A 16,636-nucleotide genomic window follows, 5' to 3' on the forward strand; every position below is an offset into this window, starting at 1 on the left:
TATTCAGCTTGGAGCATGCCATTTATCAAGCATAGCTATTGTGTTTGACCTTTTAGTCTTACACATGCCACTATAATGCTATTAAACAACTTATCTTAGATAAACATTGTGTGTATTCTTGTCTGATTGTCACAAGTGAGCTCATGTTCAATAGAGTGCTTTGTGGTTTATTCGGACAAGCTAGCAACCAAGGATATAAACTAGATCCATTTATTATAAAGTCAGCCTGAAGCACATTTATTCTGAAAAGGATGTTTTAAGTCAATAGGCATTTAAGGGCAGACGGTTGCTACTCTATTAAAATCTGCAGAGATTTTGTTAAATAGAATCTCTGTTTTTCGTACTAGGCAAGGGTTTTGGTATTAGTTACCCCAATGACAAATCAAAGGGTTGGTAGGGTTGCATTGTGATCATCTTTGTTCAGCCTCAGATACGAGACCTAATATTTTGCTTTGCCAAAAGAAATTTTGTACATTTCTAATTTCCTGACTGCATGCAGGATATCAGTTTGTTGTAAAAACGTATCCTTAATCATGTAGGCCTCAATTGGATATTAAGACAAACCAATGATAAATGGTACAGGCTGATTGGTTCACAGATAAGTTACGTCCGAAGGCATAGGTCTGATCTCCTTATGGTAAAATGTTATCACAAAAGCATTAGGTTTGGCATATTTGTGAAAGACATATGGTAAAGTGTGAGAAAATAAGGTTCTGTTGCAGTGCCCCCCTGCTCCACACTTTTTGCCTGGCTTTTGATGCAACTTTGACTGTAGAGTACTGGGTCCCTACTGTCCAGGTTACCAGTACAAGTGTTCTTTCCCTAAAAACCTGTCTACAATTGGTACTTCTGCCCCCCTGCAAGTCCCTAGTAAGTGGTACCATGGGTACCTAGGGCCTGGAGGCTGAAGAGGGTCCGCTGGGACCCCCTCACTAGGACCATGCTACTGCCTCTGCAGCTTGCATGCCCTTGTGAGGTAGAATAATGACAAAGTCGACATGGCCCACAGCATGTGTGCCATGTAAGCTAGCACTGCCTAAGATATAGGCAAGTCATCCCTCTAGCAGGCCTTACCAGCCCTAAGGCGGTGTGCACTATATCGCAGTAAAAAAGGGCTTTTGTGTTAGTAACTTAGTCAAGCAAATCGTGATAAAAGATTTTCAATGCGATAAGTCCTACTAGGACCTCTTAGGAATGGGTGTGATACGGTCTTGCAAACTGCAATATTGCATTTATTTGTCATTTTATTACTGTTTAGCTGAAGGCTGCAGTAAGAAATGGCCCTCTTTGTAGGATTACTCCCACTTTTTGCTAGATTTAGTACTGGTTTACCGACTCTGAATACTGGGGCACCCAGTCTGTGCTCTGACCACTAAAGAATGTGCAATTGGCTACTACCTGATTGGCATATTTAACTTACCTATAAGCCCCTAGTATATGCTACTGTGTACCCAGGTCCTGTACGTTAAATGTCACAAATGGATTGCAGCACTGAATGTGCCACCACTATAGCCGCAATATGAAAATATGACTGCCTGCCACTGCAGCCTAAGATGGCAGTTTTAAAACTGCCCGTTCAACCTGTCAAACAACATCTTTTGACAGACCTAAACCTGCCTTTTAATACTGCTAAGTCACCCCTATGGTAGGTTCTAAGTGCCCATAGGTCAGGGTGCATGGTATGTAAAAATAGGACATGTGTATTTAAGTTTTACATGTCCTGGTAGTGAAAAAATCTCCTACGTTGTTTTTCACTGTAGCAAGGCTGGCTGTGCCATAGAAAAATATTGGGTTACATTATAGCAACGTATAATGTAAAAATTTGGTTTGGAAATAGCTAGCACCACGACTCAAAGTCTCAAATTAATACAAACTTGAAATCCAATCAGATGGTGAAGTCTGACTTGAAATTAATATTTTGAAAATGCCACCTTTAGAAAGTTGCAGGTTTATTTCTAAAGCCTCTAGTAGCGCCTTTCGGAAAATCCCCAGCTGCCATTGGACAGCCTGCTGGGAGGTGTGAATTGCTATCCGGAAAGGGAACAAAAGAGCCTGGGGTTGGGTGGAGGTGTTCATAATTTACCTAGACAAACCTTAGGGGTGTGCACATAGCTCTGACCAAGTGAATTATGATTCAAACATCTTGGATATGGGCAAAAAAATGCACTGTGTGATTGTTTAGTGCCAAACCCCCAGTAAGTGCTGCAAGTATGAACCTCCTTCCGGTTCAGTCGATCACCTTCCTAGGGTTTGTGATGGACTCAGTGGAGTCCACTCAGTCCCGAAGAGCAGTCACGAGGTGCAGCAATTTTACACACCTGCGCTGGGGGTCTAACTTATCCCAGCGGGTTCCACTCTCCGAGGAAGCAAGGGAGGAGCGGCATTGGTGGCTTTCACACATGGAGGCTTGGAACAGACGAGCTATCATTGGTTCCCTACCAGACCTGGTGATCGAATCAGACGCCAGCGGTTCCAGCTGGGGTGCCCGTTGTGGAGAGTTTACCACAGGCGGCGGTTGGTCCGCAGGGTAACGTTCTCTGCTTATCAACTGTCCGGAGTCGATGGCAAGAGCCTTTGCGGTTCGGTGCTGGACCAAAGATCAGGCCCAGTCCTACGTCCATCTGAAAATGGACAATGTGGCGGCCTTCTGCTATATCAACCAACTAGGTGGAACTCGTTCTAAAGCCGTGGCGGATTTAGCCAAGGACTTCTGGGAGTACTGCCTGGAGCACCAGGTATCAGTGACAGCAAAGCACCTTTGGGGAGTAGCCAACCAGATAGCAGATTGGCATTCTCGCCATCTGCACGGTTCAAGCCTTTGGAAATTGTTTTCCCCAATGTTCCAGGCTCTCTGGGGCCGTTTCACAATGGACCTGTTTGCTTCTCACCTCGATATACACTGCAGACCTCTCGAGGCAGTCAGACAGTACAGTTAAGCGGTAACAATCGGCTTGGTCACGTTGGATAGGTTGGTGCCTCCAAAGGAGTCTGGATCCCGTGGGGGCAGAGGTTGTCCACATCTTGAAATTTCTAGCCTCGGAGTGTCTAGCATACAGAACGGTCAATACCTTTCGGTCCTCGATCTCAGCGGGGCATGCATCAGTGGCAAACCTCCCAGTGGGTGAACATCCATGGTTAGGAATCTGTTGTGTGGAATTAGCTTATCGCTTCAGACGGAGCCGAGCTACTCAGGCCTCAGGGACGTTAACAAGGTTTTGAACTTATTGTCCGGATGAACAATAAATATCTGTCAAGGAAACAACTATTCTCTAAACTGGCTATGTTCTTATGCCTCGTGTCCTGTAGACTAGTTTCGGACAACAGAGCCCTAGATGTTAGTTTACGCCGGAGGGAGTCACCTTCTTTGTTACCCAAATGCCAGTCTCAGGTGATCTACCCGGCATTTCCGGAGGTACCCAACCTGTTTTGTTCGATGTATCAAAGCCTACGAGGCCATGACAGCAGACTTGCGACCTCATGGGGAGTGCCAATTCCTTATTGCATTGAGAAAACCCTTTAGGGCTATCTCATCCCCAACAATTGCGAGATGGCAACGATGGATGATGCTTGAAGCAGGCATTGATTCAAGGATTTTAGGAGCGCACTCCACGAGAGGAGCGATGGCTTCAAAAGCTTTTGCACTAGGAGCCCGATTAGAGGGTATCCTCAGTGCGGCCCTAGTGGTGGATAAGCTTGAAACTAGCCTAATCCGTGCCTCCGTGTCCTGACATAGCATGAAATATTTCCTAGCTTTCGTATCGGAAAGTTTCAATTCCATTAAGGACAAAGAGGTGAGGATTATTACACGATAACTCATGGCCCAGCCGGGTTGATGGATTTTGCGTCTGTGTGCAAGTAATAATTTGTCCTGGTTTCTCGCCAGTTTCATGTAGAGATGCCATGTTATCAAGTAGAGATGCTATAGCTGTTGCTGGACCTTCGCCACAAGCAGTGTTAATGGCTCTTTTTTCTCTGTTAATAGGTTGAGTCCTCGAAGCAAAGAGGGCTGAACTTCCACTGTCAGCCTTGTTGCAGGAAGAAAGAGGGAGTCCTGCGAGGGTCATATCCAGTTAATGAGGCAGGAACCTCCCGATTGGACAGTTACTATTGGCTTAGAACTTTAGGTTTTTCACTGAGGATTCATGGACTATGAAGTCCTTGTGTTGTTAATGCTTTATTAAAATGGCTGCTGTTCAAATAAGTGAAGACAAAAATGCCTAGTCCTCGTGTCCTCCATAGAATTGAAACTTTCCATTACGAAAGTTTTCATTTCCTTAGACAAACCCAAGGGGTGTGCCCTTAGCTCTGACCCAGTGAAGGATGATTCGGACATCTTGGATTTAGGCAAAGAAATGCACTGTGGGATTGTTTAGTGCCAAACCCACAGTAAGTGCTGTAAGTTTGGGTAGGGTCGCCGATGGGAATTATACTCCTATTAGCCAAGGAGTCTCCCTCATCCACTAGAAAGACATACATTGGAAACCTTGGCTACCTACTTCAGAACACAGCTGTGCTATGAAAAACAGAAGAACGGTTGCATCTGCTGAACCAAAGGACTAGAACTCAGAAGGACTGAGCCTGCTCTTTTACCTGTAGAGAGAAACACCAAGACCTGGACCTGCTCCAACTTCAACCCAGGACCGAAGAGTGAACTCCACAGGCTAGTTGGTTAGCCTTCTGTTAGAAATTGGGGTCTCTAGTTGGCAGAGGTAGGTACCTTTGACCAAGTAGGGTCCCTTGCTTCTAGTTAGGGTAAGGGGGCTACACTCCTAAAATAACCCCTGCTCGCCCCCTTGGTAGCTTGGCACGAACAGGCTGTCTTATACAGAGGCAGTGTGTAAAGCATTTGTGAACACATACAGCAATACAGTGAAAACACTACAAATGGACACCACACCAGTTCAGAAAAAAAAGTAATCCTTACTAGCCTTAACACAAGACCAAACGACAAAAATCCACAATACAGTAATAAAAATATGACTTTTAGATGGTAGAAATAGCTTAGTTCAATGTAAATGGTAGATGCAACACTTAACTCTTAAAGTAGCTTGGATGCGTAACGCAACATAAACAAAAGGGTCGCAGGGAAGATGATGCATTGGTTCCTTGCTTCGGGGGAGGTGATGCGTCAGTTCCTTACCGGAGAGGAGGTGATGCGTCTGTTTCTTACTGCGTTCCGGTTAAAATTCAACAAGATGGCGCCTCGATGCGACGATCCGGTGTGATGTGACAAAATTGTCTTTGATGCGATGCGACATGGATGTGATGCGTGCACACCCGCTGGCGAAATCGAACTTTGGAACTACGACAGGCCCTGTGACACGCTTCTCTGGTGATGCGACACGCTTCCTCGGCGATGCGACTGCAACTGCTGCAGCTGCGACACGCTTCTTCCCCGTTGCGTCGTGCTGCCCGCTCCCAGCGACACGCAGTCTCCAGAGGGCCCAAAACAACAGCAGGCACATCACTGCAGGTAGAATTCCCAGCAAAGAAATTCAGGGGGAGCTGGTGGTTAAGTCTGTGTCCCTGAGACTTCAGAACATGAGGAAAGCTCAGCTTCAAGCCTTTGGAGATCTTCCTCAAGATGGTAAAGGTACACACAGAGTTCCTTTTCTCCTTTCCTTGGCAATAAGTAACCACTGCAGGCCAACCCCAAACAGCACAGAAGCAGTCTCCTCCTTCAGCTTCCTTGGTTTCTCTCCTTGGTTCGTCTTGATTCCGGTAAGTGATCTAAAGTTCTGGGTCCAAATATTTATACTGCAAAATCCTTTGTCCTCTGAAGGCAAAGTGTGCCTGTGCCCAGCAAAAAACAATTCAGTCCTCCTTGGTGCAGCTTCCTGGCAGGAGGTGGAGACAGCATTGTTGAAAACAGACCTGGCCCAGGTAGCTGAAAGGAAATCTCCTCCCCCTACTCTCTATTCAATGCAGGTCTTATTCAGCTCAGCCCGGACCCATCAGACTGCTGGAGCCAAAGCCCTCTCCAGGCCCCTGTCACTCACAAACCAGACGTGGAATACACAAACCTAGCAAAGGCATACTGGATGGTTAGGCAAGAAAAGACCTACTTTCTAAAAGTGGTATTTTCAAACACAGAACGTAAAAATCACCCACACTAAAAGATGTTTAACATTCTGAGTTCAGGCATACTAAACGTTATTTTCCTAGCTTGTTCCCTGGACCAGTTAGGATTATAAGATGTAATAATCAAACTGCCCATTCTGGCCTAAGGGGAACAGGTAGCCTTGCAATAGTGAAAAACGAAATTGGCTGTAATTCACTACCAGGACATGCCACACACATCAGGGCATGTCCTACCTTTCACATACAATGCACCCTGCCCTTGGCCCTACCTTAGGGGTGACTAACATGTAGAAAAGGGAAGGTTTGGGACTGGCAAGGGGGTGCACTTGCCAAGTCGACATGGCAGTCCCAGACTGCACACAGGCTCTGCAATGGCAGGCCTGGGCCACACTTTCCAAGCTGCTTCTGTGGGTGGTACAACCAGTGCTGCAAGCCCACCAGCAGCATTTGATTTACAGGCCCTGGGCACACATGGTGCACTGTACTAGGGTCTGACAAGTAAATCAAATAAGCCAATCATGCATTCACTAATCCATCACAACAATTTACAATAGGGAGCATACGCACTTTAGCACTGATCAGCAGTGATAAAGTGCCCAGAGTCATAAAACTAACAAAAACAGGTCAGAAAAAAGACAGGAAGAAGGCACATAGTTCAGGGATAACCCTGCAAAAAAGGGCCAAGTCCAACAAGCACCATGAACATAAAAGCTGCAGGAAGCCTGCAATGATACCCAGCTTACCAGTTTCAACTGGATTTACCCTAGAACCCCCTGGTGGCCCTGGGAAGATAGAGTTACAACTAACCAACTAGCGGCCAAAAAGTCCTAGACTCTTAACTACTGTTCGAGTGAATAGTCTCCCTTCTATACTGCAAACGTGGACACTTACAACCATTTTCTGTACTTTTGCCTAAAAGGACCAGAGGCTACCACTGGAATGGAGCCCAAACGTACACACCATTGTTAAATCACAGGTCAGATTCAAATTTCTGGTTTGCCCAGCTGGAAGAAACTTCTCTGAAAGCGGAGCTTTTGTAACTCCCAAGGTGGAGGATTTCACTCAGATCAACACAGGGTATCACTCTACCATAGTTGAGCCCTCAATTGGCTTAAGCCAGCAGCTCACCCGAAGTGAAAAATCATCCAGAAAAACAGACTAGTTCTGAAGGTAAAGTATTCACTGGGAAGAATCTGGTCTCAGTATCCGACCCGCACTCCATCGCAGTCTGGTTGAGCTTTGACCCGGTCTAGCACAAGACACATAACTGCAGTTGGCACTTTGCAGTACTAGAACACTCTAAAAGTCGTAAAATGTGAATTTCATGTCCTCTTATCCAATGTTTGTCGTTTTGGTGTCTTTTTGCTCAGTTAAATTTATACTATTTTTATAAACTGGAGTAGGAATTTTATTGTGTTGTATTTTCGACTTCACTGTTTTGGTACTGATAATTGCCTTACAATTGTTTCCTTTGAGCTGCACCTGACTGATTTGTGCCATAGCTACCCAGAACTGAGCTAAGGTTGAAATGTAAAAAACAAACAAAAAAAAAAAAAAAAACACGTAACTGGACCAGATACAGAATTGTAAGATTATGACTTGGCGCGGTCTCACAAGCACCCTAACGAATAATCTACTTCCTCACAGTTGCCTTGTGAGAAAGCTTATGACCAGTTCAGTTGGTTTGAGTTGGGTATGGCAAGCCACTCAAAGGTTTAGGCCCTATTGGTTCTTTGGGAAAACTTATGTCAGATGCCATGGTACTAACCTGCTTTAGTAAATAATACAAAGGCACAAGACCCCATTTATCCATTATGAACTGTAAGTTGGAGGTAATAATACTTTAAGGGTGTATTATTAATGCTAAATATTTGAAATATAAATATATATGTATCTTTTGTTGTGTGTATATACACTAAAAAGGAGAAGTAAAAATATATCGGAACTCTGCTGTCACTCAGACAATAATAGAAAGACAATGACAGAAGCACTCTGCTTGCATCCATAATATTAGGCATGGGGTCAGACACTTCACACATTGCATCTATTGTCATATGAGTAACTGCATTTTTTCTGATTATTTGCATATCCATCTGAAAATAAGTTCGTCTTAGTGCGAGGGCTGGTGGGACAATCCTCCAGTTTTCCATTTTCCTCCCTCATCTTTATTATTGTTATTTTCAGAGCACTCTACAGCTCCCTCAAACTGTGCTAACAGGCTGCTGCTTGCCATTTATTTAATCTCGTGTGTGATGAACCCTGCAAGGCCACAATCTCTAGACCAGCCCATCGTCATGAATTTTCACAGTTTTGCTGTTTTACCATTCCAAAATGGCCAGCACATTTTAAATGTGGACCAATGCTGTAAATTCAAAAAAAGAAACATTTAAAGTATCATTACATATGGTGCTGCATTTAATTTTATTGCAAGCATATGCCTGCCACTGTTGGGGGTTATCTTATTCTACTTTTATTCTCTTAATTAATCTTGCTTATGTGGTTGAGTTTGTGTGGTTATATAACTGGATGAATGCAAGAATGAGTGAGGGTGGATGAAAGGAAGCACGAGTGCTAAGATGAAACAGTATAATTATGTAGTCTTAATGAAAGCCTAAAAATATTATTAACTGAGGCATGTTCATTTAAAAACTTGATCTACTTGCATTGCCAATGTTTGAGCGAGTGGTGGTTTTGGGGTTAGAGGCTTTTTGGAAAACACAACATCAAGTATCAAATCATCCAAGTTCTTTAACTTTAACCAGACACATTAAATAAGAGGCACACAAGTGACAAAGCAATATAGGTACATTATATCTTAGTTTAGCACATCTACTCTTCCCAGGCCTTCTATCTATCGAATGGCATTTGATAACTATCTTACCAATCTCTACCTATTTAATGGTGTCTGGTAACTATCTTACCAATGTTCTCAGCCTGTGTGCATTCCTGCTATGACATTCTATGGCTAGAAGAAAGTGCAGTATCGAAAATGGTTGCGTTTTTCTACTAAAGCACATCCAAGTCCCTTTTACCTCGTGGAGCATAAATATAGAACACAACCCTAAGTAAAAATCCAGAAGGAAATAAAAAGGGCCACATTCTTGCAGACTACTTGGACACTGAAGACCTTAGAAATGTGTGAGAAGTGAGCAATAAAACGTCCCCTTGTCCATTCCAGAGCAATGTGGTTTACCATTCTGCACATGCAGAATGTGCTAGGGCCAACAAAGAGGTAGTCTAGCAACTTTTCATGTGACACAGAACTCTGAAAAGGGATTAGCTCCCATGTGTGAAGCAGGTCAGTCTATCTGGATAACCGCAACCAACAAACGTCTGTTACCGTTGTTGCGATTAATGTACAAGCAATTCAATGTCGCAGAATATCTACTTACTCTTTTTATTTCTTCTTCCAGGGCTGATATTTTCTCAACATATTCAGCAATTTGCTCCTCTTGACAGGAAAGTTTTCCAAACATTGCCCTGAAACAGAGGACTAGTGTGTTAAACTCAAGTCTTCCACATTCCATTACACTAAAATCAATCACATTTTCCAATTTGACAGGCTGTAAGTCAATAAAAGTGCATATACTACACAGGAAAATAAGAGGGTCAACATCCCAGTGTCCTAGCAAACAGAGCGCCTCTTTCAGTACTTTGCTGAATGTACACAATGAAGGAGGTTGACAGATTCCTGTTACGGTTGTGAGGAGTGTTTATAGAGCTAGACTGAGGAATTACGAGAAACCATTAGTATTTCAAGCGCATTGCATAGGATGATAGAGGTACTAGTAGCAGATCAAGGTCATGTGCTGAACTGCATGATACAGATTCAAATATTTCCCAAGACAATGAAGCCAACTATCCTGTTTTCCCACAGCTTGTTAAAGGGTACAAAGCAATACTGGGATATCCATACCCAGATCATGGTACCCAAAATGTTGTTCATGTCATAAACTGGTACATTAATTAGGTTACATATTTTTATAACAGAAATGTAATAATTGGGATGACAAAGAAACCAATGTCAGAGATTAAAAATTAAATAAGGGGGGGGGGGGGGGGGGGGGCAAGCAATCTTAGAAAGATGAACTTAAAATATTATGGGCTGCCTAGAACAGTATCCCTGCATAAGCACACAATATATTGGGCAAGGTCTTGTGTTAGATTAGCCTAGCAAATCAAATGAATCCCAAAGCAGTGGTATGGCAAGATAAGGGTGCTCCTCAAACATGGGAATCCACAGTGACACATGATCATCATCTTCACGTAGCCATCCCATGTCTGGTCATGCCAATTTATTTACAACCCAAACCTTAATTAGTAGTGGGTTATGAAACTCATGAAAATTTGATGCTACACAATGGCAGTATTCGGGTTCAAATTTCCACGTAGAGTCTGGCTTAACTGGAAATTGATTTTTTTAGCTTTTTTATTTAAACATGTTTTTCAGGTTTTAGATCCACAGTTTTGTACAGGCCAAATTACCAATGCACTTCACACAAGGATGAAAAGCGTAACTGTCAATTAGTGAGTCCGTGAGAAATTAAAGGAGACTAGATGGCGAACAAGTTAACACATCCAGTTCCAGTCTATTTTTTTGTTTGAATTTGTTTATTGATTTTTTCACAATTGCAATTCACATCAGGTTATACAGTTGTATCACAGTTCAATTTTGTCTCAATTTTCCCTGAGCAGGTTTGAAACGCAACGTGTCTTAATTAAACATCAGGATCTTACTCAACATTGCGATAATGTCTACATTGACTTAGTGAATATATGATAAGGCAATTTACAACATAACATTGATATAACAAGGGAAATATGACATTGGCACCTATCTTCAAAGTTGAGACATATATCACCCTTCCATGGGACTCATCTATTCGCCTATGCGCAGCGCTTTGTTGTATGTTGACCAAATTATATGCCACCCTCTAGGCTCCTATTCCTCAATTAGTGCCTGCTGCTTCCTGTGCTAGTTGGCTTACACAAGTGTCAGTAAGGAACATTACAACTGTTGTCCTACGTATGTTGCTGAGCGTGCCATGAATTCGCCGGTTTGACCCTTGTGTTCCAGTCAATCTGTTAGGGTTGGGTCCATACTTCACTTAGGTGCGTTGTCTGGGTCCTCGGCCTGGTTTCGTCAGATTCGGCGGAAATCCGTCAGGATCGCATCCCAGTCCACCGCAAGTGGCTGCTTACAAATTCTTGATGCAGCGCTATACTCTCTGCCCGCGCCCAGCAGAGCCGCGACTGGAACAGGCCTTCAATGCATGAGGCTCAGGAGATTTCCAGGGTTGCGTGATCAGGGATTTGGCCACGATTCGCCCCAGATCTATATACCGGGACGTTACTTTGTATTTGTTAGACCGCAGGTGCAATCCCAGTATGCACACCTCTCATTACCAATTTAGTGTGCATTCTGTGCATTGCGTTAAGGTCGTGGTAACCACTCCCAAATATGGTTGTATGTGTGAGAAGGTGGGTTGGTATATGCTGTCCACTAGTTTAAGTGGGCACCTTGTATCGAGCCACACAACCCTTATGATGTATGAAGTCAAAGGGAGAGCAACCTTCAGGCTTAATCTTGAAGGAATGTGAAGCAGCCCGTTTTACCAGAATATCTCCTCCTAAATGAAAGGAGAACCACACAGTGTTTATATAAAAAGACGTATTGTTTAATATAACATTCTCTACTAGTCTATGTGAGACTGGGGCACAAAGCACACAATACTTAATCAATAGAACATTCGTAAATAGCACAATACACAGCGGGCTCCAGGGGGAGACCGAACCATATACTAAAAAAATGGTACAACAACGACCTGACTATACACAGTGCCTAGGGCACGTAGAATCGCTGGGACCCCACGGAGGACGGGTGCAGTGAGGAAACACAGACGTGTGCTCCGTACAACTCTATGGCAAAGTTGCGGTTGGAAAATTACAAGTTAAGGACACTTCTAAGAGGACTTCGAGAAAACCTTTTGGAACATAGGAGGTTCTAAGGCCAACCCATCAGTGAGTACCGAGGTACCAGTGTCACCGATCTCAGAGGAGGCGGGTGCATAGGTGTCAAGTGGCATCAGAAACCTTCGCCGTTTCCAATGGAGAGCTGCAAAGAAGTGCTGCTACCAGGAAGGCGAAGAGTGTCCGGTGGAATCCAAGCCTGGATTCAAGGTGAGAGGAACCTGAGAGCAGAGGGGACAGAGGGATCTGTAGTCGAATGCCCACCGATGTCGGGTGCTTAAGGTGCAAAGGAGGGTTGCTTGACTCTGCAGCCACGGGGACCAGGAGACGTCGAAGAGGACCAAAGTCCGAAGGTGAGCTGTCCCACAAAGGATGTCGAGAGCGGAGGGGGTCGATGTCCGGCTGAAGTACCAACAAGCCTTGGCAACTGCAACCCACGCGGTCAGAGGAAACAGGTTACGGTGTGGACCAGCAAGGTCCAGGGGACTCTCCAAGCAATGGAGAGTCACGGCATGTCTGGCGCAACGAGGTAAGCCCAAGAATAAACAAGGTGACCCTCACTAGGACCCACAGGCCAATGGACCAGGATTTGTAAGGAAACCTCAAGCAAGTCTGCAAAGAACCAGCCCACAAGACACTCAGAGTGGAGGCCAGAAATCTTCGGTGCAAATTCTGCACGGGGTCAGGACTACACGCTCAGGAATCTTCACTAAGCACATACACTTGCAAAAGTACACGGTGCACAGGGGTTCAGGTTGCACGGTTCCCACGAGGGATACTGGTCTCAGAATCGCTGAGAGGGCAGATCGACCTCCGGGACCTTCCTCCTGTGTTGCTGAAATCTTCGGAGGCCTAAGGAGCTTGGGAGAAGCAAACCGGTCAGTTGCGTTTAGGTGCCTGCTTTTGTACTCCTTTACTCCAAGGGAGATTCTTCAGTCGTCCAGCTTCGTGCAGGCAGTCGAAGTACTTGGTTTCTTCTTATCATAATCTTGTCCAGGTAAAATCTAAAGTCCTGTAGCCAGGTAACCCACTTTATACCCATGGGAAGGGGTTGGATAGATTCTGTGGACCCTCCTAGGGGAGGGGCAGGAAAGAGGAGTGGCTACACCCATGTCCTTTGTCCAGTTTCACGCCAGAGCAGGAGCAAATGGCTCCCAGAACTGGTTTGAGCTGGACTATGCATAGGGACACCAAATGTGCCCCCAGTGCAGCCTTTCCGGGACTCTAAGAGTGCACCCACCCAGCCCCAATGCACTAAATCCTGTCTGGGAGGTGGTTACACCTCCCTGTGACAGGATGCTTATGGTCATGCCTTCCTCTGCGCGAGCTTGGCTCAGCAGCAGGAGAGCAGAATTGTGGCTATATCATCCATTTTGTGCTGCCCAGGTCGATAAAGCTGGTACCGGATATACCAGAGACCCACATGTTCCTTCTGAAGGGTGGAATCATACCTCTCACGCCAGTTACTGGCATGGAGGTATGATTCCAAGGTGTTTGACACCAAACACAACATGTTTCTAAGTCGACGTTTTAAAGTTAGCATTTACCGCGAGGTTATGATGCACTTTATCATATATGTCTGGCTGCATCACAGACAACCCCGGAGAATGGTCTCCGAACGCTGCAGAGAGGCTCTGCTCATGCAGGAGCATCCTCTCACGCAAAACCCAGCACCCTGCCTTCAGCATTGTTAAGGCCTGCCATAGGGGTGACTGATAGGTATTTAAGTGTAGTGATTTAGATAGATATAGTGAACCTCTAGCTCAGTAAGTGGTGCAAGCACCATCTTACACAGTCTGCAGTAGCAGGCCTGTCGTGTCAATTTGGACTGCCTCTCAGGGGTGGCATGATACATGCTTCAGCCCATGGGAGGCCTCTGGGGTACCTATGCCCTGGGTATATGGTGTATCATATACTAGGGACTGATAAGGGTACCCCAGAATCCAATCTGAAGTGTACCTAAAGTACATGTATTGCAATTTAAGGGAGAAAGCAGATAGACTGGGGTCCTGGATAGCAGGATCCCAGTCAGACTAAGCCAAAAACAGTGTGACATCAGCAAAAAGTGTGGGCAACCATAAGAAGCAGATACTACTTTCCTACAGTATGGCTGAGCAGGACCAAAGCATTTGAAGCAAGTCACTGCCTACTTCTCCGCATCTTGGGCAACTGGAGTCGGCACGATACAAATATTTATTTGTTTTGGCTGATGTCAGGTAAGCCCTGTGCGTTCTGTATTACTGGATGAGGTGGAATCTTGCCTTACGGGGGACACAAGTGGGGCCAGCAAATGGTAGCCTCCCCTTCACACTCCGTGCTGAGCCGCTGTAAACCGTATCCCAACAGGCACGAAGGGAACTAAACTGCGGCGTCTTGTGCACCCTCAATGATTCTGCAAACCACTTGACGAGGTGGCAGCCTGTCCCTAGCGCATGCAAGTATTGTAAGGTCAAATGTGTGACCTGCTCTTTCACTGTTACCCAATGCCGTCTGCAACATGCGGGTTACCGCCGCATGCAGCAGGAACTGGCCCTGTGGCAGGCCTGAATCTTCAGCAAGCACAGCGAAAGGCAGGAGATGCCCATCACTGTACAGGTCCCCTAGAGTTAGGATGCCTGAGGGGTACATTTTGGGCAAGGCCACTCTACTGTCCTGTCCCAGTCTATAATAGACTATTTAAAATAATTCTCCTCAGGCAGGACTTTGCAAAACATCTAGGACATACACACAAGGAGCTATTTTGAATAACTATTAGGAACAACACCCCAGCCCAGTATGGCATTCTTAATGCACACCCAAAGGATAAAACCTACTAAAAATATGGTACACAGTAACAAAATCCCAGGCCCTCTCGTTCATTAAATCTGCTGGTTGTCATTCTAAAAGGGACATACATAAACAAAAGGTACTTCTACTTACTCATAGTTCTCGGATGAAATGTACACTCCATTTTTCTCTCTTGCAGCAGAAAGGTCGCGTTTCAGACGTTCAATCTCTTCAGTGTATTCCTAAAATATTACATTAATGAGCCAGGGGTTGTACGAAGTCATTCATAGTGCATTCATGCATCAAGTTACATTGACATTTTAATACGCATGGATGCCAAAGGAATTCAACTACTACAAGGAGCAAATAGGTTAAATAAAACCCATCAAATTTAGCCAAATTTGTTGAAAACATTACCCATCAGGAATACAGCATTCAGTGCTGCAAGGACTCCTCATGTAAATGCTTGATTATTTGTCAAATGAAGCAAATTCACACTTAGCCTGCATAAAATCAGCAGTGAAACTGCCTTTTACAACATCAGATCATGGTGAAAACATTCAAATGTTTGAAACTGTACCAACCAGATGCAAAGAGGAAAGTTGTACATGTTTTGTCTTTACACAGCAGATGAAAAATTGAATGTTACACACAGCAAACCTACATTTAACAATCAGTTGAAACATATACAAAGACTAAGGGAAGAGAGGGTTCTTTAACAAGTTATATCACTAGATAAATTGGCACCAACACAAATCTACGTAAAAACTTCTGTGCCTGTGTTAGACCTGTCAGCCCTTTGGGTGGTCCCTCCTCATCATTATTTATTTTATCCCACTTTTGCCTCAAACCCTGTTTGAATTTTTCCTTTTTGGGAACCACCAGACTTTTTCGTGTTGCTGCAGATTCAGGGAGCCATTTTATCTACCCCTGAAACTTCTGTCTGAGGGCCTGGAGCACAAAATGGTGGCCGCCTGTGACATCACCAGCATCCACTGGAACCTACTAGCACCTTCCAGAACATTCCAGAACCCTGTGACAGTTGGAGGCGGTTTAGAATGTTGGGAAGCTAAGACAGAGAGTTGGCAGTTGGAGCTGGCAGTTGGCACCTGACTGGTGAAGAGAGAGCAGCAGAAACCTGAAGGAGGAAGGAGTGAGGCAGCAGGGGTGGAAACTTGTGCCTGGAGTGGGGTCCATAAACGCACCCTTGATACTAGTCCCTACTGACTGAGCCCAGCCTGGAGCCCTGTGTGGGAAGAAGCAAGAAAAACCATCTTAAGGACCTGGACAGCAGGAACAGGCCTTAGAAACCAAGAACAGCAAGATCCTGACCTGGATACTGGTACCCCTGGAGTCTGAAGTCGAGTAGCCTGGAGACCTGGAGCCCGAGGTGGAGAAGCGGCGCTGACTGGAAAAGCAGACGTCGTACCCGGAGCCGCCAGAGATCGAGAGAGGGCACCGTCGGAGGTCGTAGAGAGTACCAGAGGTCGAGGAGGAAGTCACCCAAGGTCGAGTGAGCGGCGTCGACGGGGGAGTGAAGTCCGCCCTCCGGAGTCGCCGGAGACCGAGGTGAAGTGTGCCGGAGGTCGGGAGTGGAGGTCGCACTCCGGAGTCGCCGGAAACCTGAGGAGAGGAGCACCGGAGGTCGGGAGTGAGGATCGCACTCCGGAGTCGCCGGAAGTCGACATCGAGCCAAGGCCGGCCGACGTCATCGAAGCTGAGGTCGCCATCGGACCGGAGCCGCCCGAAGTCGACATCGAGTCAAGACTGCCCGACGCCATCGAATCGGAGGTCGAGATCGAGCCGAGGCCGCCGACAT

General features: G+C 45.4%; 1 protein-coding gene across 6 annotated transcripts in view; it reads right to left on the reverse strand.

Moving 5' to 3' along the window:
* KIF11 (kinesin family member 11) overlaps positions 1 to 16,636 on the reverse strand; it is a 271,380-nt gene that overhangs the window by 156,832 nt on the left and 97,912 nt on the right. For all 6 annotated transcript variants that reach the window (XM_085606145.1, XM_085606146.1, XM_085606148.1 and 3 more), the window contains 2 exons: positions 14,971 to 15,059; positions 9,474 to 9,561 (listed from right to left, as the gene is read on the reverse strand). In XM_085606145.1, the coding sequence (XP_085462271.1) occupies positions 9,474 to 9,561; positions 14,971 to 15,059 (177 nt within the window). The remainder of the gene's footprint in view (positions 1 to 9,473; positions 9,562 to 14,970; positions 15,060 to 16,636) is intronic.

Source organism: Triturus cristatus, chromosome 1_2 (assembly GCF_964204655.1).
Source record: "Triturus cristatus chromosome 1_2, aTriCri1.1, whole genome shotgun sequence".
NCBI lineage: Eukaryota > Metazoa > Chordata > Amphibia > Caudata > Salamandridae > Triturus > Triturus cristatus.